The 22136-nt window shown below is 40.7% G+C and overlaps 2 protein-coding genes and 1 non-coding gene across 3 annotated transcripts; 2 read left to right on the forward strand and 1 right to left on the reverse strand.

Moving 5' to 3' along the window:
- Nucleotides 1-318: 318 nt before the first annotated feature.
- Nucleotides 319-482, forward strand: LOC114133720 (U1 spliceosomal RNA). The gene has a single exon (XR_003593257.1). It is a non-coding gene; the product is annotated as a U1 spliceosomal RNA (small nuclear RNA).
- Nucleotides 483-1265: 783 nt separating this feature from the next.
- LOC114161385 (uncharacterized) lies at nucleotides 1266-5206 on the forward strand. Its single transcript, XM_028044634.1, has 4 exons — nucleotides 1266-1690; nucleotides 1814-1964; nucleotides 2656-3082; nucleotides 4084-5206. The coding sequence occupies exons 2-4, from the start codon at nucleotides 1823-1825 to the stop codon at nucleotides 4868-4870; spliced, it is 1356 nt and encodes a 451-aa protein (XP_027900435.1). The 5' UTR covers nucleotides 1266-1690; nucleotides 1814-1822; the 3' UTR covers nucleotides 4871-5206.
- Nucleotides 5207-10794: 5588 nt separating this feature from the next.
- Nucleotides 10795-19267, reverse strand: dcun1d5 (DCN1, defective in cullin neddylation 1, domain containing 5 (S. cerevisiae)). Its single transcript, XM_027999711.1, has 10 exons — nucleotides 19123-19267; nucleotides 15633-15697; nucleotides 15487-15529; nucleotides 14937-15033; nucleotides 14262-14427; nucleotides 14091-14182; nucleotides 13907-14015; nucleotides 12456-12560; nucleotides 12064-12166; nucleotides 10795-11180 (listed from the first exon to the last, which is right to left on the reverse strand). The coding sequence occupies exons 4-10, from the start codon at nucleotides 14999-15001 to the stop codon at nucleotides 11071-11073; spliced, it is 750 nt and encodes a 249-aa protein (XP_027855512.1). The 5' UTR covers nucleotides 15002-15033; nucleotides 15487-15529; nucleotides 15633-15697; nucleotides 19123-19267; the 3' UTR covers nucleotides 10795-11070.
- Nucleotides 19268-22136: the final 2869 nt, after the last annotated feature.

The following is a 22136-nucleotide window of genomic DNA, read 5'->3' on the forward strand; positions in this document are numbered from 1 at the left end:
GTCTGTTTGATTCACGATCTCCTGTTTGGTTACTAGGGGTTTACTAGAAGTTAAATACTGTAAAAATGTGTCAGTTGTTTGCTAGCGTTAGCTAGGCTAACACAACATTGCATTGTGGGTAATCAAACGTTATTTTAAACATTACATTTAACATTTTTCCTGGTTTATTTAACCAAGTTATCCCAGTATGTTTTAGCTCGTGTAACACTGGTCTCCTTTCTCTGTTTTGTTTCTTTCTTAACCAAACAATGTGTTTGGCACCGTGAGTCATGTCGGTATGTCTGCGAAAGACATGCCGGCGGGAGAGACGAGCAACTCATACTTACCTGGCAGGGGAGATACCATGATCATGAAGGTGGTTCACCCAGGGTGAGGCTCAGCCATTGCACTCCGGCTGTGCTGACCCCTGCGAATTCCCCAAATGTGGGAATCTCGACTGCATAATTTCTGGTAGTGGGGGACTGCGTTCGCGCTCTCCCCTGGTTCACTGTTAATGAGAAAATATCTGAACTTTATCAATGGATGCATGAATTGGTAGCTGTGCAGACCGCGATCATCAAGATTCAAATATGTATGAAAAAAGTTCAGATATTATAATAATTCAGATGTTCTCCAATGTCAGAAGGTTTTTACATTTCCAAGAAAAATAAAATAAAAATTAAATTTTTCATCTCCCTTATTAAAACTACGATTTTCTGACATTGTAAAGTGAGATCCGGTAAGATGGCGCATTACGGCCACCGTAGGCAGAAAAAAGGATTCCTGTTTTATGTTTTTAAGCTTTATGAGTCAGAATGTCATGAAAATAAAGTTAAAATAGTGAGAGAATAAAGTTATAATAAACATCTGAAGAATAAAGACAATATTATAGTAAAATGTTGTATGAGAACAGCCGTAAAAATGCGACATAATAATACAATAAAACTATAATATTAAAAGAATAAAATTGTAGCAGAACAAAGTCGACATCAGAATAAAGACATGTTGTCACAACATGACAACAAAGTTATAATAATGCAAGAATAAAGTCATAATGTTACAAGAATGAAATTGTACGAGAATAAAGTCAATGTAATATGGAAATAATGCCATAATATTTCAACAATAAATCATTATATTATGAGAAAAATAAATTGTACAAGAATAAAGCAGAAATATTACGAAAATAAAGTCATGAGGCTTTTTTTGTTATTATAGGAATTTATTCTCATAATTTTATTTCTTTATTTTCTTAATGTGGCCCTACTACTAGGTTGCATAAAATCTTTTCATTCTCCATTAGGCATATAATAATAGTCTTCCAATTTATCAGGCAATCTAGTTACTTTCAATTAATCAGTTAAGAAACTAAGTTTCTCTGCTGAGTGGGTGTTAAATAAAATGTGGAAACAGTGAAGCGCTGTGTTTTAACGCCTCTGATGCAGAGAAACAGCAGCTGATGCTATTAATCTTTAACATCTGCAGAGGAAACATCCCGGCGTCATGTGAGGAGCTGCACTTTACTCTCATCTGGAGGAAACCGCAACAGAAACACGACTTCACCCTCAGAGGAACCAGAAACCAGGTGAAGCTCCTGATGGAGCCAAACGATGCTAAACTCAAACAGCTCATTCTGGATTAAACTTAAAGTTGTGACTTTTTGTTCTACTGAAGGCAGCAGCAGCAGCAGCAGCAGAAAACCCAGAAGCAGGTAAAACCAATCTGAGCAACATATTCTACATTTAACCTGCCAGTTAATTAGGAAGTTTTGTTTCTGTTAGGATCTCGAGTCGAAAGCGAAGCGTTAAATAAAAGCGACTGTTTTATCCCGCAGGTCTGAACAATGTGGCTGATTTTCACGGCTCTTCTGGCCGCCTCGTTAAACCCACACAGCCAGGCTTCGGTGACTTTTGCTTCCACCTGCTGGGTCAAAGGTCAACCAGCCGAAGAGCTGATTTTACTCTGCGGTGATGGAGAACATGGAGGTGAAGAAGACTCTCGAAAAGCGGTGTTGTTAAATGTTTCTACCGGTTTCTGAAGGTCGCGTTGTCATTTTTTCCAGAGGAACGTTTATTACCGAGCCGTTTAACTCTGAGCTGTGAATCACCAGGCATAAAAAGGCAATAAAAATATTTCAGCTGCTTTTTCCTATTTAATTCACAGAAATGTTGAAAAATATACAGATAATTATATGTTAGATGATTATCAATAACTCTGCTGCCTTTTCTGCAAAGAAATTGTGAAGAAGGTGAAGATGGGATCTGAACAGTAAGATGGTGCATTAAGACCATTGTAGATACAAAAAAAACAGGTAAATTTCCACCAAAAATCTCAGAAATTTTAAGATTAATCTCACATTTTCTGGAAAAAACAAGGAAACTTCTAAGTTCTAAAAGCTGAAAAAATGCTAAAAATGTTTTTTAAAAAGGCAGAAATTTTTAGATTAATTTCAGACATTTCAGGACACAAATGTCCTTTTTAAATAACCGGTTAGAATAATCCTGTCCAGGTTTGGTTTTACAATAAACTATTTTATTTTATTATTTGTGGTCATTTATCCAGTGTTGTAACTACTACAGCAGCTGTTTCCATCTTCAACATTATGGCAGATAGAGATTTTATTTGAAGATGTGAACTTTTAAAACTCTTCATGTGTATTTCCATGTGTGTTTTTAGGTGTGGTCCAGTTCTGGCACACGCCGTTCGGTGACCTTCAGAGCTCTGGTTCCCAGTCCAAACTGGACCCAGTGTTTATGCACCACGATGGGAGCCTCGTTATCCCAAACTCCAGCATCCACCATGGTGGGCTGTACTACTGCATCCTGCGGCACGCGGAGGGATCCACGCTGTGGCCCTTCGAGCTTCATGTGGACCAGAACATGGCGGCTGAGGCTGAGGCTGAGGATGGGCGCGGCGGTGGTGGCGGTGGCGGTGGCGGCGGCGGCTGTGCTGCACGCCGGTTCAGGAGGAACGCAGCTTTTCCAGGCGAGAGGGAAGCTGTGATTCCAGATGAGATTTTTGCAGGAGCTGTGGCTGCATCGGTGCTCCTGACGTTTGTGGTGGGATTCAGCGCTGGAGCTCTGTCACGGACTCCTGTTCTCAGGTGGGTGATGAAGTTTAATCAGTATGACAATCCCACACTAGAAAAAATACATCTCTGCTGGATAAGGACTTGATTAAAGGACAGAAGTTGAGTTGAAATCTGCATACTGTGTAGGAAAAACTAAAGAAAGAACCAGATGCTGCTAATTAAGGTATTTGAATTAACTTCACTGCAAAAACACCAAATCTTACCAAGTATTTTAGTCTAGTTTGTGCTGAAATATTTTAGTACACTTGAACAAAACTAACTTAACACTAACTTTTCATGACCTTGTTTTAAGTCAACAAATCCTTTATATGGATAAAAAATGCAAATTCCATTGGCAGATTATTTAACTTATTGGACATTTTTCCATGTTATGCATACTACTGTAAGCTGCACAAAGAACAATAAAGCTAAACTGAATAAATGTAACTAGGGCCAGAACTTTAACATTTTGATTTTGATACAATAAAGCTTTTAACGCAATTAATCGCATTTTGTTGTTACATATGGGGTTTCAACCGGAACCTTTTTATTCGAGCGTTTCCGGTAGGTCTGTATATTTGATGCACAAGTGACATCCCAAACAGCAGCAATGGATTCTTTTGACCCAGTTAAGTTTTGCTTCAAAAAGCGATCTGGAAAAGAAAAGATTATTATTCCGTTCAAGTTGTGCTAAAAGGAGTTAGCCTAACAACAAAGCCATTCAAGGCTAAAGTAGCATCTCAATGCTAACAGGATGCAGCAGCACAGACATCTTCAAGCTAATGTCAGCATCCACAGTCCAAATAGAAAATAACTTTGCACCAACCGAATGGTTGAATACCAGATTAAAAACAATAAATATGTTGGGGGTTTTTAGCTTATTTGTCTGTTCATTCAATAATTTAGCATCAGGTGTCTCTGAATTGGAAATGTTACTTGTTCCATTAATATATGGCTTTACAGACGCTGCAATTAATCAAATCTCACCACTAAATCAAACATATTTACCAATTCACACGGATTTATTCACTCAGGTGCTTAAAGTCACTCGCTCCAAAGCAGCGAAGACGTCAACCTGAGGAACCAGACGGCTCTCAGGTTACCATGACAACCCTGCCACCCATGTACGACAACCAGGCCTGCAGGACGGCAGCGACGCCCCGTGACTCCCGATTCTGGCGAACCACGGAGACACAAACTCCGCTTACAACCCCGTCTCCACCCGCCAAACCCATGCGGAGCTTTCGGCTCAAAGCAGAAGAAAAAGAAGAAGATGGTGAACCGGAAAGAACTGCTTATTTGGAAGGATGTGATTCCAACCTGGCGGAGGAGGAAACCGGAAGCGGAGAGGATGGTGAAGCAAAGGAGGAAGATGAGAGCGCCAAGCCAGATGAAAAGGAAGACGATGAAGAGAGTGAAACAGAAGACAGAGAGGAAGATGAGGATGGAGAAGCGAGCGCAGAGGAGGAGGTAAGAGAAGAAGAAGAACAAAAAACAGACGAGAGTGGAGAGTTGGAGCAGGAATCCGCAGGAACAGACGACGAGAGGAGCGTCAAAGCGGAAGCTGAGCCGGAAGGAGAAGAGCCGCCGTCCGGTTCTCCTCGGCGCCGCAGCCGCGTTATCCGCCTGTACCAATACGATGAGGACGGCCAGCGATTCGGTCACCTCCCGGACACGGAGGCCCCTGAACCGGCCCCCAGGCCCAGGCAGCGCTCCCGGTCTCTGACCCGCCTGAACGCCATCATGGCGGCGGCCGCCACGGGGCCGATGGAGGCGACGGAGCCAGAGGAGGAGAAGCAGCTCTTCCACATGGACATTTAAGACTCGTGTTATTCTGTTTCAATCATTATCACCTTATTTTATAACAATGACGTACATAAGAAAAAAGGAATAAAATGACCCTCCCTTTATTAGCACATGCGCAAATTAGCTGATGGTACAGATTATACTTCCGGAACAGGTCGTGCAAAATGGAGGCGATGTAAAGTTTGAGGCCTAGACCGCACATAGCCAGAAAAACTATATATATATAATAAATATAAAAAATCTTAAAATTTCTATATTTGTATGTTTTGGTGTTTCACTCACAAAGAAGCTGTTTAATATCACAAACATTATTTATGACAAAAGATCAGAATAAAATAGATTGAGAAAATGTTTTTGTGTATGTTCATGGGAAAACAGACAATTAGGTCCCAATAACCGGCCAATATGCCCACATATTTGCTTCAACATGACTACTGTAAAGGAAGAATTATTTATTAAAACTTTGAACAAAACGTTTGGCTCGTCTCTTCCTTAAAAGCCCTGGATCCTCTCGGCGAGCAGCGGGCAGCTGTAAAACGAAACTAAACAAGGCGTGTTGACGTCACAGCTCACAGAGTTTAATTCATACAAAGCAACGCATGAATCAGTTAACAAAGCTGCAGAGGTACAGAGATATGCATTTTATCACAAAATAACAACAGACAAGGGAGACAGACACACACACAGAGACAGACAAAGGCGCCCACGTGGAGAAAAATGGAAAAAAACTCTCTCTTTTCCTCCTTACACGTCATCTTATACAAAGAGGTGTTTCCGTATTTAATTTATACAACGAAGGCGTTCCTCCTGTTGACCAACCGAGAGCCACCTTGGAAAAACGTAAACCTTCCCCTAAGTTTTAATGACAAAACTCAAGAGTCATTTTAGTTGTTAAAGTTATAAGTTAATTTCACAAAACCTATCTTGCTCCTCTGCAGTCAGCTTCTCCAAAGATTTGAATCTTTGCCTTATCACAAACAATATTTAAAAGGTGTATCCGAAATTAAACATAGATGTTTCCATCCATCCATCCATCCATCCATCTTCTTCCGCTTATCCGGGGTCGGGTCGCGGGGGTAGCAGCTTCAGAAGGGAGGCCCAGACTTCCCTCTCCCCAGCCACTTCTTCCAGCTCCTCCGGGGGAATCCCGAGGCGTTCCCAGGCCAGCCGAGAGACATAGTCCCTCCAGCGTGTCCTGGGTCTTCCCCGGGGCCTCCTCCCGGTGGGACGTGCCCGGAACACCTCACCAGGGAGGCGTCCAGGAGGCATCCTGACCAGATGCCCAAGCCACCTCAACTGGCTCCTCTCGATGTGAAGGAGCAGCGGCTCTACTCTGAGTCCCTCCCGGATGACTGAGCTTCTCACCCTATCTCTAAGGGAGAGCCCAGCCACCCTACGGAGAAAACCCATTTCGGCCGCTTGTATCCGCGATCTCGTTCTTTCGGTCATGACCCAAAGCTCATGACCATAGATGAGGGTGGGAACGTAGATCGACCGGTAAATCGAGAGCTTCGCTTTTTGGCTCAGCTCTCTCTTCACCACGACGGACCGGTACAGCGCCCGCTTGACAGCAGACGCTGCGCCAATCCGCCTGTCGATCTCCCGCTCCCTTCTTCCCCCATTCGTGAACAAGATCCCGAGATACTTAAACTCCTCCACTTGGGGCAGGACACCCCCCCTGACCCGGAGAAGGCACTCTACCCTTTTCCGGCTCAAGACCATGGCCTCGGATTTGGAGGCACTGATCCCCATCCCGGCCGCTTCACACTCGGCTGCGAACCGATCCAGCGAGAGCTGCAGATCACGATCTGATGAAGCCAAAAGGACCACATCGTCTGCGAAAAGCAGAGATGAGATCCTGAGGCCACCAAATCAGATCCCCTCAACACCTTGGCTGCGCCTAGAAATTCTGTCCATGAAAGTGATGAACAGAATCGGTGACAAAGGGCAGCCCTGGCGGAGTCCAACTCTCACCGGAAACGAGCCCGACTTACTGCCGGCAATGCGGACCAGACTCTGACACCGGTCATACAGGGACCTGACAGCCCGTATCAAAGGGCCCGGTACCCCATACTCCCGGAGAACCCCCCACAGGGCTCCCCGAGGGACACGGTCGAACGCCTTCTCCAAGTCCACAAAACACATGTAGACTGGTTGGGCGAACTCCCATGCACCCTCCAGGACCCTGCTGAGGGTGTAGAGCTGGTCCAGTGTTCCACGACCAGGACGAAAACCACACTGCTCTTCCTGAATCCGAGGTTCGACTATCCGACGGACCCTCCTCTCCAGGACCCCTGAATAGACCTTGCCAGGGAGGCTTAAGAGTGTGACCCCTCTATAATTGGAGCACACCCTCCGGTCCCCCTTTTTGAACAGGGGGACCACCACCCCAGTCTGCCAATCCAGGGGAACTGCCCCCGATGTCCATGCGATATTGCAGAGTCGCGTCAACCAACACAACCCTACAACATCCAGAGCCTTAAGGAACTCCGGGCGGATCTCATCCACCCCCGGGGCCTTGCCACCGAGGAGCTTTTTAACCACCTCGGCGACCTCGCCCCCAGAGATTGGAGAGCCCAACCCAGAGTCCCCAGGCTCCGCTTCCTCAGTGGAAGGCATGTTGGTGGGATTGAGGAGGTCTTCGAAGTACTCTGCCCACCGGCCCACAACGTCCCGAGTAGAGGTCAGCAGCACACCATCCCCACTATAAACAGTGTTGGTGCTGCACCGCTTCCCCCCCCTGAGACGCCGGATGGTGGACCAGAATCGCCTCGAAGCCGTGCGGAAGTCTTTCTCCATGGCCTCTCCAAACTCCTCCCACACCCGAGTTTTTGCCTCAGCAACCGCCCGAGCCGCATGCCGCTTCGCCCGCCGGTACCCATCAGCTGCTTCCGGAGTCCCACAGGCCAAAAAGGCTCGATAGGACTCCTTCTTCAGCCTGACGGCATCCCTCACCGAAGGTGTCCACCAACGGGTTCGAGGGTTGCCGCCGCGACAGGCACCGACAACCTTGCGGCCACAGCTCCGATCGGCCGCCTCGACAATGGAGGCACGGAACACGGTCCACTCAGACTCCATGTCCCCCACCTCCCCCGGGACGTGTTCGAAGTTTTGCCGGAGATGGGAGTTAAAGCTCCGTCTCACAGGGGATTCCGCCAGACGTTCCCAGCAGACCCTCACAACACGTTTGGGCCTGCCAGGTCTGACCGGCTTTCGCCCCCGCCACCGGAGCCAACTCACCACAGTGGTCAGTGGACAGCTCCGCACCTCTCTTCACCCGAGTGTCCAAGACATACGGCCGCAGATCCGATGAAACGATGACAAAGTCGATCATCGAACTGCGGCCTAGGGTGTCCTGGTGCCAAGTGCACATATGGACACCCTTATGCTTGAACATGGTGTTCGTTATGGACAATCCATGGCGAGCACAGAAGTCCAGCAACAGAACACCGCTCGAGTTCAGGTCGGGTGGGCCGTTCCTCCCAACCACGCCCCTCCAGGTCTCACTGTCGTTGCCCACGTGAGCGTTGAAGTCCCCCAGCAGAACAAGGGAGTCCCCAGGAGGAGCACTCTCCAGTACCCCCTCTAAGGACTCCAAAAAGGGTGGGTAATCTGAACTGTCGTTCGGCCCGTAAGCACAAACGACAGTCAGAACCCGTCCCCCCACCCGTAGGCGGAGGGATCCTACCCTCTCGTTCACCGGGGTAAACCCCAACGTACAGGCGCCAAGATGGGGAGCAACAAGTATGCCCACTCCTGCCCGACGTCTCTCTCCCTGGGCAACTCCAGAGTGGAAGTATGTCCAGCCCCTCTCAAGGAGACTGGTTCCAGAACCAGAGCCATGCGTCGAGGTGAGACCGACTATTTCTAGCCGGAACCTCTCGACCTCACGCACTAGCTCCGGCTCCTTCCCCACCAGAGAGGTGACATTCCACGTCCCAAGAGCCAGTTTCTGCAACCGAGGATCGGACCGCCAGGGTCCCCTCCCTTGGCCGCCACCCATCACACAGTGCACCCGACCCCTTTGGCCCCTCCCACGGGTGGTGGGCCCATGGGAGGGGGGGCCCATGTTTCCTCTTCGGGCTGAGCCCGGCCGGGCTCCATGGGTAAAAGCCCGGCCACCAGACGCTCGCCATCGTGCCCCCCCTCCAGGCCTGGCTCCAGAGTGGGGCCCCGGTGACCCGCGTCCGGGCGAGGGAACACCAAGTCCAAGGTTTTCCTTCATCATTGGGGTCTTCGGGCTGCACTTTGTCTGGTCCCTCACCTAGGACCTGTCTGCCTTGGGTGACCCTACCAGGGGCATGAAGCCCCAGACAGCATAGCTCCTAGGATCATTGGGGCACTCAAACCCCTCCACCACGATAAGGTGGCAGCCCATGGAGGAGTAGATGTTTCCAAGATTCGAAATCTGTGATCAACTCCAGATGCAGCTCAGAGCCCCTGGGAAACCCCCAACCTCCGACCTCTAGGCAGGGGAAGATATTCTTTATGGCCTGCTAATTTAAAGCCTTTCAAGAGAATAGTGTTTTGTGGCTGCTCTAAGTTACAGCCCTGCCAGGAGAATGTTTATCTCTGCTTAACATTTGTCCAAATAGGAATGTTTATCTCTTAAACGCACATGGCATGAGATTAGCCATATTACACATTCAACAATATCCATATTTCCTTAACACCTGCCTAGAGGTCGGAGGTTGTGTGTCTGTTATTTTGTGATAAAATGCATATCTCTGTACCTCTGCAGCTTTGTTAACTGATTCATGCGTTGCTTTGTATGAATTAAACTCTGTGAGCTGTGACGTCAACACGCCTTGTTTAGTTTCGTTTTACAGCTGCCCGCTGCTCGCCGAGAGGATCCGGGTCTTTTAAGGAAGAGACGAGCCAAACGTTTTGTTCAAAGTTTTAATAAATAATTCTTCCTTTACACTACCAATCATATGATGGCGTATCAGGAGAAATATTTACATTTCTGCCAAAAAACTGAAATTTTGAGACTATTTTCAGAGAAATTGATTTTTGAAACAGAAAATTTCAGTCTGAAAAGTCAAATTTACTATAATAAAGTAAAATTAAATAAGAGTTTTAAAATGTGAGAATATTAAAAGTTTTTGGTTTGTTAAAAGCATATTAATATCAGGATTACTATCTAATTTTCTCTTCAGATTCAGGCTTCTGGCTACAGCTACTGATAAAGTATTCACAGTAAATATTTTCACCAATTATACCTGCTTTTAAATATATTTCTACTCCCTAAACACTTTAACCTAAGTGGTTAAATGAAATGAAATCTAGAAAGTATTAGAACATTTCTGGTCATTTGTATAACAATGTAAGTCGGGCCACAAACATTCAGCAACTTGGGCACCCAGTTATTAAATTTGACTAAAAAAGGAATGGATTTAAAGTTTTCATTTATATGAAAACATTTCCTAGACCAAGAAATAAACACCATAAAGTTAGAAAATTGTACACCTTTTTGTTAGCCTTCATAAACATCCAGGACCCTTTTCAGAAACTACAATAAATTCTGTTTTATTCTAAAAAGGTACTGCATGTTTAAATCACAAAAGTGAAATATTTACAATAAAATGTACCATTTTTTTTTAATCGGGGAAAAAATATGACTAAAAGCTTCAACTTGGTGATTTTGGCTCACAGAGCAAAAACTTTGGAAACCTTGATCCAAAAGCTGTAAATAAAGGATTTATAAATCACATAATGAAGTTATTGATATAATGATTAAACTACATTTCTTCAAGGAGTGTTCTAGTTTAAAATGTAGTTTCCTACTAAACCTTGTCCAATTGAAGGATGTAAAATTATAGATGAATCGGTATAAAAACCAAAATATGAGATGTTTTCCAGGATGTATTTCAGATTAATGTGCTGCACAACCTTGGCTGAGACAAACCTTCATGTTTCAACATTTAGGGAGAAGCATCTTGTTATTTTCATCTCATTTTTAATAACAGTGAAAACATCTAAACAAGAAAAGCGAAACAATTTCACAACTCCTTCCACTCATTTTGTTTCCACGCATTCTTCTCCAAATCAACACTAAGAAAACAAAGTAACTTCTACTGAGAGGAAGGATTCCCAGCAGCAGCTTATCAGTGGCAGACGATGTCTGGAGGTGAGGAGTAAAGAGTCCACAGCGACGATTCTTCAGTCCATGTTTTTGTGTTATGTACGGTTTTATTTGTGTTGGTGAGACCATGTCAGAGCTGCGTCGTCTCTGCAGATAGTTTTCGCTCTCCTTCCCTTTTAGTGGTGACGCCCGCCGGCCGCGCCTTCTGCCACTCCACAAACTCATCTAGCAGCACGGGCCCTGCAGGAAACAAACATCCGCACAGTCACTGCGCTTTGTTTTAAACATCCACATAAAATCAAAAAGGTTCCCAACAGCGATTCAACAAATTAAAATTAAAGTCCTGCGCTTCCAACCTGCTCATTTTCCCCATTTATAGAGTTTATAGAAAGTTAACACTTTTCTGTCATCCTACGATTTAAAGTGATTTTATTGATGTTGCAGAAAACATCTCAACTTTCGCGTCGTTTCCTCGTGTCTCACTGCCAAACAAATCCATGCAGTTTGTTCTTTGGTTTCAAAACAAAACAGAAAAGAAAATAACCGTGTTGTTTTTTTAAATATATTTTTAATAAAGAAGTAATAAAACGTAAAATCAAAATAATAATAAATAAAAAATTAACAGTGTTTGATCTTTGCTTCAGCTATTAAGCAACAATATTGTTTATTTAACATGCAGCGATACCAGAAATGATGAAGGGAGAAGAAAGTACAGGAGATTATAAAATTATATGTATTTTAAATTTTAATAAAAAATTAAACCTTTTTTAGTTGTGGAAATTTTTTTCTAATTTTATTTTAAAGCAAGAAAGTCACCCAATTTTTCACCTTTTGTGGTTATTTTGAAACTGAAAACCAAAGAACAAACTGTTGTAATATTACTACAACAATATCAGTGAACATGTAAAGATTAATATTTGAATATTTATATAGTTTTTTAAAAACCCACAATAGATTTGTACAACAACGGTCTGGAAAATTATCACCAAATTAGAAACTCAGAATTTGGAGATCTCTATGCCAAATATTAATACTCTTATTTTTTAATATATATTTAAATAGATAGTTTGTTTCCTCCTTTCAGTCGTTTTCCGTGCTGCAGGTGAGCCTCTCGGATACTCACAGGCTCCGTCTTCGTCGTAGTTACCGAGGTCGCTGTTGATGGTCCTGCTGAACTCCAGAACGTTGTACCACTGGTCTTTATTCAGGCCTTTGTACTTTGACTGCTGTGGAAGAGAACGAAAGCCGTCATTGTTGAGAAACATATTTTAAGAGTCCAGGTTAAAAACAAAAGCTAAACAACTTTTAGAAGCTGAGCCATCTGAAATAATCTGACAATATCTGATTTATCCAACAGGCCGATGTCTTTTCTTGTCCAGTTATGTTTGCAAAGGAAAGTGGAGCCAAAGTTTCCAGCAGAAACATTTTCTCTCGTCATTATGAGAAGATAAACGATTCATCCTACAAACTACAGGTGGTCGGCAGGCCCAGGCGTTTAGATTGAGGGTAGTTTACCTCCAGGAACTGGCGGAAGACGGGAAAGAGAGACCAGGTTCTGCCCAGCAGCAGAGCCAGCATGGATGTAGCCGTGTCCATGTCCAAACTCCTCTGGTTCGTATCCTAGCAACAGAGACAAATCCGATTAACTGAGTTACAATTAACCCCCCTCACCTGAGCCAACAGGATCGCCAAGGTGACGTTTCATTTTAAGAAAACTGAGCACATCACTTCAAAACTAACATTTGCAGGCCTGTCATGATAGAAAAACAGTCAAATTATTGTGATAAACAATAATATTTATATATTTAATATATTATTTATAGTAAATGAGACCATTTTCAAGTAATATATTCCATAATAATAATAATAATAATAATAATGCAAGTTCATCCTCTTTAAAATTTTTTATCTGAATTTAAATTATTCAGCTCATTTTAATTAATCATGTAATTAATTTATCAAATGCAGCCGGTTTAAATATTTATAAATTTCTGCTCCCAAATGTGAAAACAACAATATTGAATTGTTAGAATGACCAAAAAATGTATTTATTTAAGTAAAAAAAGAAAAATAAGTCAAATTTAGAGTACAAAATGTTTTTTCTCCCATCATTATGGTTATTAGTGAACATAAGTTATAACCCATTTAATCTAAATGCAACATGGCTCCATTTCACCTTTTCAATCAGACGATGTGTGAACTAAAAGCAGGTGCACGGACGCACCGACCCACTTTTTTCACTTCCAGTACCAATACCGATATCTGCAGTTTAGTATTGACCAGGCCAATACAGAAAAACAGCTGAATTAAATTAAAATGGTATTTCTTTTAAACAGAGACATACTGCACATGTACTTAATTACAAACTCATTTGATAACTCTGCACCTGCACATCACATTTAGATTCACCAATAAGTTCATTAACTTAGTCAAACATGTAAAAACAACTTTAGTTTGTTCAGTCAGTGTGATGAGGAGTAAAAGAGCCAATTTAAAACAAATAAACTGAAATGGGCAAAAACAATAGTTTTTCTATCTTGGTTAAAAAAAACTGCAACAAACGTTTTCAAATGGTTCAGAAAGTGAAATTAGGAATCCTAAATAAAATGTAAAATAAATAAATAAAGCATAGAATTAGACTGAATAGATCTGGCTCATTGTCACAGATACTGATATATATACTTTTTAAATACTGGGTCTGATAGATATTAATATCGGAAGAAGAGGTAGAGAAAATTTATTTTTAAAATTGTGTTTTTGGTTATAAAGACTTAAAGGTTTTATTTAAACAAAGTATTCAGACAAGTGAATGAAAATGTGCTAAAAGAATCGCCCCGTTCATTTTAACTCTTCTCGCTTTGACTGAAATAACAAATATTATGTAAAAAACCACTAGCAGGTTAAACTACAGAATAGTAAACTAAAATCAGTTGGATATAAAATGAGTTGACATAACAAAAACTTACTCTGGCAAAGTCAAACGCGTATCTGTAGATATTTTTGAAAGCTGTGGCGTCGCTGAGCTCATTGCGCATGTAATCGAGTTTGCTTTGCAACCTCTCAGTGCAGTCGCATCTGAAACACAAAGCGGCAGCAGCGTCGTTTATCAGATGCCAACCAAAACCAAACCGGTGAATAAAAAGCACCTACTGTAGTACTGTCATCCCACTGAGCCACTCGTCTTTCGTGAAGTATCCCATCTTTGACGCTCCTAGATGCCACGCCAAGACCAACATTATAATCTGGAAGGAAGGTGAACGGAGACACAGATGATCCAGCTGTTTTTGGTAAGCAGGATCCACGTTGGACAGCCGGACTCACATTCTCTGGTTCCACTCCGATATCATCACAGAACTTCTCCATGGCTTCCGGGCCGACCATCTTTTCAGGGCCGGCGTACTTGTGGAACCAAGCCAGGCACTTTTTACTGGAAAACTGCCTTTCAGCGCCATTTGGCTTCACACCACGGACCTGAGGACGAGGAAAGCTACGACACCCAAAACAAATTAAAACCTCACTAAAAAGGTAATTATATTAATGTAGCACATTTTCAGCAACAAGGCAGTTCAATGGGGCTTCACATGAATCAGAAAGACATACAAACAAAACAACAAAACCAAAAGAAAGACAAAAAGGTAAAAGTACAAGACTAAATATCGGTTCCCCATGTTGAATAAGAAAAGGTAGTCGATAGTTTATAAAGTAGTAGGAGTTTCTCTGGATCTGAAGTTTGCTTGTTTTATTGCATTTAGCTTTATATAAAGCTAAATGTTGGTTTTCCATGTTTGATTCTTATTCTGGATTACTAAGTAAACCAAAAGGAGTTTTTCTTGCTCCAACATTAAGTATGAAACTAAATGCTGGTTCCATTGATGATAAACTCTTTATTTGATTAATTCAGTGAGATTTTCCACCATTATTTCCAAGAACGGCAGGAAAGAAAAGGCATAAAAAAAAAGATTTCTAAATTCAGACATTATGGGAAATAAATCTTACCTGGTAATTTTACACTTGTGCCCGTGATCTTCAGAGTCGGGTAGTTTCCTCTTCTTCACAGGCATTATGGAACCTTTATTGGGCTTTACTAGCTGAGCTGCACAGAACAAAACAAAGAAAGTTTGGAAAAACAACCAATTAGATGATTGTTCCAGAAAATTCAAGGTGAATCTCAAATATTTTGAACACAAAGTCTGCAGGGCTTTCAAATTACAACCCTCCAACTTAATATCCTAAAAAGTCTTCAATGTGTGCAGATTTTACAAATTATGTTATGTTACAACTTAATCTAAAATGTACTTAAGTTTAAGTCATGCATTTTCAAATAATGAACCATCCTTGACCGTAAGATGTTATATTTTGTTTTTACGTTGGTTAATGCTTTTATACTCATTCTGTAAATAAAATTAATAATATTAGTGATCAATGACTCAATAAAATTCCAGTTCTATATTTAGTATTCAAAGGATCACCTGAAAAACTAGCATGAAGCTCAACAAGCGATCAATTAATCAATACATTATCAATAAATCTTTTATCTAGCCCTTACCTGTAAACTTCTGGCTGGTTTGTCCATTCAAATCAACAAGATTCTGAAGTTAAAAAAGTATAAATTTACAGTGAAAACCTTCAAAATTCAGAATATGAATAGATTAAAAGGCTAAACTTTATTTTGTAGAAACAAAACTGACTTACAAGCTGATCCAGCGTTTCTGAAATGTAACTGATGTCTGCCAGACCGCACAAGTCGACCCGATGATCTGTCACACAAACGAGCAAAACTTTACTGGCATCGAAAACACTAAAAAATAAAATAAAACTAGAACTGCAAGCAGCTGTCATGGGTTCCTTGCCCGATCCAGCAGATTTTAATACGAGTTTCAACCCGGAATCAAACCTGCAGCTTTCCAATTCAGAGTACACTGCATTACGCACCGAGCCACATAGTTTAATGCACTCGCATACAAAGTCAAACAGAAAGAGGGGATTTGCTTGCATTTGATTTAGCAACGGTCAAAGCTAAACAAATAACCCGGAAAAATAATTTAAGTCTTTGACGCTGGTTCTGCTCTCGCTCTTGGACCGCCGTTACTGGTAGTAATGGTTCACACCAGTGAACTCTCACACCAAACCTTTGCCTAAAGCTACAGCATGTAACTTAAATAAATAAAAATTTTCAGATATATAAAACTTTCGCTGTCCTAACATAAGACAGATAATCTCCTCTGCCTCCTCCTGGCATTGTCAGCTTGGTCAAAAACAACCAATCGGAGCCAGCATTAATCAGCTAGCCAATCAGAGCCAGCATTAATCAGCTAGCCAATCGGAGCCAGTATTAATCAGCTAGCCAATCGGAGCCAGCATTAATCAGCTAGCCAATCGGAGCCAGCATTAATCAGCTAGCCAATCGGAGCCAGCATTAATCAGCTAGCCAATCGGAGCCAGCATTAATCAGCTAGCCAATCGGAGCCAGCATTAATCAGCTAGCCAATCGGAGCCAGCATTAATCAGCTAGCCAATCGGAGCCAGCATTAATCAGCTAGCCAATCGGAGCCAGCATTAATCAGCTAGCCAATCGGAGCCAGCATTAATCAGCTAGCCAATCGGAGCCAGCATTAATCAGCTAGCCAATCGGAGCCAGCATTAATCAGCTAGCCAATCGGAGCCAGCATTAATCAGCTAGCCAATCGGAGCCAGCATTAATCAGCTAGCCAATCGGAGTCAGCATTAATCAGCTAGCCAATCGGAGCCAGCATTAATCAGCTAGCCAATCGGAGCCAGCATTAATCAGCTAGCCAATCAGAGCCAGCATTAATCAGCTAGCCAATCAGAGCCAGCATTAATCAGCTAGCCAATCAGAGCCAGCATTAATCAGCTAGCCAATCAGAGCCAGCATTAATCAGCTAGCCAATCGGAGCCAGCATTAATCAGCTAGCCAATCGGAGCCAGCATTAATCAGCTAGCCAATCGGAGCCAGCATTAATCAGCTAGCCAATCGGAGCCAGCATTAATCAGCTAGCCAATCGGAGCCAGCATTAATCAGCTAGCCAATCGGAGCCAGCATTAATCAGCTAGCCAATCGGAGCCAGCATTAATCAGCTAGCCAATCGGAGCCAGCATTAATCAGCTAGCCAATCGGAGCCAGCATTAATCAGCTAGCCAATCGGAGCCAGCATTAATCAGCTAGCCAATCGGAGCCAGCATTAATCAGCTAGCCAATCGGAGCCAGCATTAATCAGCTAGCCAATCGGAGCCAGCATTAATCAGCTAGCCAATCGGAGCCAGCATTAATCAGCTAGCCAATCAGAGCCAGCATTAATCAGCTAGCCAATCAGAGCCAGCATTAATCAGCTAGCCAATCAGAGCCAGCATTAATCAGCTAGCCAATCGGAGCCAGCATTAATCAGCTAGCCGTGCTCTCAGGAAGTTTTGATTTAGTAACTAGATAGTTTATTTTGAAGCAACATGCAATTGACTTTGAATGACTGTCTAATTTTTTCTTTACATTATTTGACATTAATTGACGATTTATAATTTAGAGCCTTACTGTTAAATATTTTACTGATTTCAGGTTTTTCAGTCATCCTTTTGACTGAATAGCTGCTGCATTGGGCCTGCAAGTATTTTTGCATGTTTTATGTCTAAATTAGGTGAATTTATTGCCAGATAATTTTTCCATTTCGCCAGATAACATAGTACCATTTACACCTAAAGCGAAAAATTGGCAGCCATTCCAGGTGATCAGCAGAGATCGGCCTCATGGATGATCAGAAAACCTGATATGAGAATCCCTATTATTCAATATTACAAATACATTAAAATGCAATTTTTTTTAAATAACACATTGTAATGTCTAATACGCAATAACATTGCTTTCCTTAAGTGAACGCTTTATTTTTTGTGGCAAAGGATGAATTTGCAGCTAAAAAGAAAAATACTTTAAACATCAACATGTGAAAAGCTTAATTTTACATCAATAGTGTAGGGCTAATCTGTTGATTATTGTTTTAATAAACTGATTAATAATTGAATAGGAAAAAAAATATATAAATATTTTATTAAAAAAAATTTTTTTAACAGAATTTTAACCAGGTATGCAGCTAGAGGAGTTCTGGGTAGAACATATTTACAATCACAATTCATTGCTTCAGCCCTAATTATTTGTATTTAATACCATAATTTTGCATACAATCTTAGATTTTTCTCTAATTAGTAACTCTACACTTGCATAGCCTTTTTAAATGAATACTTTTGTACTCTTACTAACCTTTTACTCTCAATTTCATGGACTCCTACTTTTTATTTTTGTGTAAAATATGTTGAAGTATCGCTACTCTTAATTGAGTATCATATTTAGGTACTCTGCTCACTTCTAATTATTATTTCATTAGAAACAGCAGAAGCTTTATCGCTGTTCTGCTCATTAATGCCTCTAAGCTGCATTGAAGCAGGTTGATTCAGGTCGCATCACCATCTGTCATCACAAATACAGTAACAGCGAACAAGAACTGCGTCACAAGCTGGATCCCCCCTCCAGAACCGTGTCCAGACTTGAAGCTGGTTCGGAAAAGATTTCACACACGCCAACCGACAAAAACGAAATAATGTTACTCAAAGCAAAGCATGACAGATTAAAATCAAATCTGTGTCTGTGAAACAGTTTCAAACGTCAAAACAAATACGTGTTTGTTAACGTTGAGCCGAAAACGTAACCTAAAACGATGCCTATGGCAAACCTGAATACTTCTACGTCACATAAACAGCCACTTTTGTTAATAGCTTTCTTAATTTGAATTGTCTGAACGTTAAGGTTTCAACGTTTAATCAAGTACGACAGTTAATGCTAACGTTAGCAGCAGCAAATTAGCCAGTCACGGCGGCTAATACCCAGAATTTCACACCAAATGCTGTCTGAAAATAGTCAGTCAAAGTCTTTTAAAGTTAAATAATATCACACATAAAAAGGCATGCTAAAACCTAACAGTGTAATGAATATTTTTGACGGTAAGCGCTTCTCTTTTGTTAGCAAGCTAACGCTAACAGCACACAGCGGGTTGCAGAGCTGCTTTAGTGACGTTGGTTATTAACAGACACTTCATAAAGCATAATATTTTAGACTTTAACGATGTTGAAGAATTACTCATAAATAGTTATTCAACTTTATAATTCGTGTTGAAACACTCACTGTGTCCAGCTTCACACTGCCTGACTAATTAATTCCACCTGCTTGCCACACTGTGCTGAGGCTTCAGCTGTACCGGCGTTTCTTGGGAGAGGGCGATACCATCACTGAGCGGGGGAGACAGACACAAACCTTCTGATCACCGGATTAAACCACCAGGAAATAGCAGATTTTATTGGTTGTGTTTGGAGATATGACCTCTAGTAGATAATAAATACTAAAAACATAAAATAATATAGCAGCAAATAATGTGGAAAAAAACACATCTACCCTACATAGCAGAAGAAGTGGAATCTTCCATTAGTTTCTTAAAGGGGCCGTCCTCATTTTTGGGACAAGTGTTAGGAAAACCTTCACACGTTCATTAATGGAACCAAAATACCAATTCTTAATCATTATCAATTCTTTGCATGGTAAATACGAACAATTACTGTGATATACAGCTACAAAAGTAGCCAACTGACAAAAATTACAGCTTTACCTGATAACAATTTAATTTTTCTGCATAGCATAAATTACATAAAAAGAGCAACCCATCAAATAGAGGTCGTAAAGCACAATTATGCAACTAATTTACTGAGATTCAAGCCTAATTATGAGAATAAAAGTAATCAATTACACTTTAAACCAATTTTGAGTTTTGAAGTAATAATTGACAGAATAAAGGTAATAAATTTCAAGATTTAAAGTCATAATTACAGAAATAAAAGTCAGAATTTCAAGTGAATTTTTTGAGTTTTAGTCATAATTAGAAAAATAAAAGTTGCAATTTTGATCAATTTAAAATTAAAGTATTAAAATAGTTGTAATTTAAGATTTAGCAGGAATTACATATAAAACTTAGAATTACAACTTTTATTTTCACAATTAAGACTTCCTGTTGCAACTTTTATTTATTTTTTATTTCACAGCAGAAATTGAGTTGCTGACAGTTATTTAATGGTCATATATATTTTTAAAATGTTGCAACATTTTTACCCCTACTTATTCAATATTTGTAACATCTTCTGCTAGAATGTAAAAAATTACATATTTAATCGTTTTAATCTCCAGAAAGATGTTTTTTTTCTTGAATTGAGTAATCTACTATACTTCTCCCCAGGAAAAAACAAAATCTACAATTACTAAAGTTTTTTCAGAATTAAAGCACACTTGACTATTTGAAGCAACTTTTTGAAACTTCAGCAGTTTTAATTAAACATAGTACCAATTTTCTAACCTATGAGGATTATTACCCATACAGAATGACAATTTCTCTCATCTTTCCCATTTTGAGGAGTGCCTACAAGAAATAGCCCTCTGTTATATCAGGCTTAAGGTCAAAAATGTTTTTATTTTTTTTACTGTGACAGAAAAGGTCCAATTGTAAAAAGTAGATTTAATCAAATTAAATACCAAAATAAAACCCATTTTTGAAAAACCTAGTTTGTAAGGAAAGCGCTTAAAAAATAAAAACATAATTTTAAAGTTAATTTCGGTATGAGATATCTAGTTGCAGTGAGATATTCAATCAGCAGGTCATTTAATCTCCACAAAGAATGAAATTATTGTCTTTAATATCAATCTTGGTCATGCACTTTATTTCCTGCACTGATGTTAATAACTCGAATGAAGAAAACAATTAAAATTGTTATTGTTTGTATGAGTTTGTAGCTGGATGTATAAATTAACTCGACTCACATCACAAAGAAAGAGAAAAGACGTCAACACAGACGTTTTAGAAGGACTTTATATGAAAGCAATATGAGCACAGAATAGATCCATGTAAGGAAACGAAGAGCCCTCCTGATTTTTATCACATTAAACCTCAATAAAAAGCATTTCTATGAACAGGTGGGAGTCCAGGTCTAACAGGACGTCTCTCAGAGCTTCATGGTTTAATGAAGTAAGGATTAACTTCTACACTTGCATGTTGATTCATTTTAATGTTGTTGAAAGGTGAATTTATTTCAGTAATTCAAATTGAAAAAATAAAACTTTTATATTGTAAAGATTCGTTGCACACAGTGATATATTTCAAGTTATTTCTGATTATGGATTGTAGCTGAAAAAACTTCTCAGAAAATAAAAATATTGAATAAGATCAATAAAAACAGATTTGATACGGAAATGTTTTTGTCTGTACAGGCGTAACAGTTGATCTGCAGACATTGATACTTTCCACAAGCAGAGCCAAAAAGGGTCGGCTGCTCAGAGTGCAATGGAAAGTTGAGTGGAAGGTTGAAAAAAAAACAAGGTGCAAAACCAAAAAGTATGAGCATAATAGTTGGATTCCTTGTATCAAACAATTCTCAACCACAAACATCAGATATTCTTACAAAAGCAGAGGGAAAAGATGATATTCTAGCTGCGTTTCCACTGGCCATAAAATTGGGTAAATTGGAACTGCAAAATTAAATTTGCTTAAAGGAAACAAATGTGTTTTTGACAAACACTTCCTGCGCTACAATGAAATGGCTGTTTAGGTTGCATCAAAATTAGTGTATTTTGCAAAACTGCAATGGAAACACCTTTTCTGTGTCACATGACCAACAACCATATGTTACTACTGGTGGAAATGATGAAGAAGACAAACGGGAAGTGGTTGGAGGATGATGGCGCAGTGTCATTTTTAATAATTTATCGCATTAAGTAACATATTCGAATGTGATTTTAATTGCATTTCTTATTTAATGGAAACATCAAAATTGAAAACTTGTGTTTTTTCCCCAACATTAGCAGGATATCTATAAAGCCTTGCAACCATTTGTAATGGAAAAGCAGCTGGTGAGGATTTGGGTCAGCATGTCATCTGCTGGTTCTGGTCCACTGAGTTTTCTGAAGTCCACAGTTAACCAGGAAACTCTAGAGGTCTTCATGCTTCCCTGACCTTTAACACCATAGAAAATCTTTAGGGCGAGGAAGATGAGAGACTCCAGACCCAAGAAGGCCGATGGTTGGAAGGGAGCTATAAAAGAAATCTGGGTTTCCATTACACCTCAACAGAACCACAAGCTGATCTCCTCCATGCCACGCCG

Source organism: Xiphophorus couchianus, chromosome 18 (assembly GCF_001444195.1).
Source record: "Xiphophorus couchianus chromosome 18, X_couchianus-1.0, whole genome shotgun sequence".
NCBI classification, from domain to species: Eukaryota; Metazoa; Chordata; class Actinopteri; order Cyprinodontiformes; family Poeciliidae; genus Xiphophorus; species Xiphophorus couchianus.

Coding starts and splice junctions, on each gene's coding strand:
- LOC114161385 (XM_028044634.1), top strand. CDS start 1,823: ATGTGGCTGATTTTCACGGCTCTTCTGGCCGCCTCGTTAAACCCACAC. Junction 1,965..2,655: donor CGGTGATGGAGAACATGGAG/GTGAAGAAGACT, acceptor GTGTGTTTTTAG/GTGTGGTCCAGTTCTGGCAC. Junction 3,083..4,083: donor TCACGGACTCCTGTTCTCAG/GTGGGTGATGAA, acceptor TTATTCACTCAG/GTGCTTAAAGTCACTCGCTC.
- dcun1d5 (XM_027999711.1), bottom strand. CDS start 15,001: ATGCCTGTGAAGAAGAGGAAACTACCCGACTCTGAAGATCACGGGCAC. Junction 14,428..14,936: donor CACAAGTGTAAAATTACCAG/GTAAGATTTATT, acceptor TGGGTGTCGTAG/CTTTCCTCGTCCTCAGGTCC. Junction 11,181..12,063: donor CTACGACGAAGACGGAGCCT/GTGAGTATCCGA, acceptor TGTTTCCTGCAG/GGCCCGTGCTGCTAGATGAG.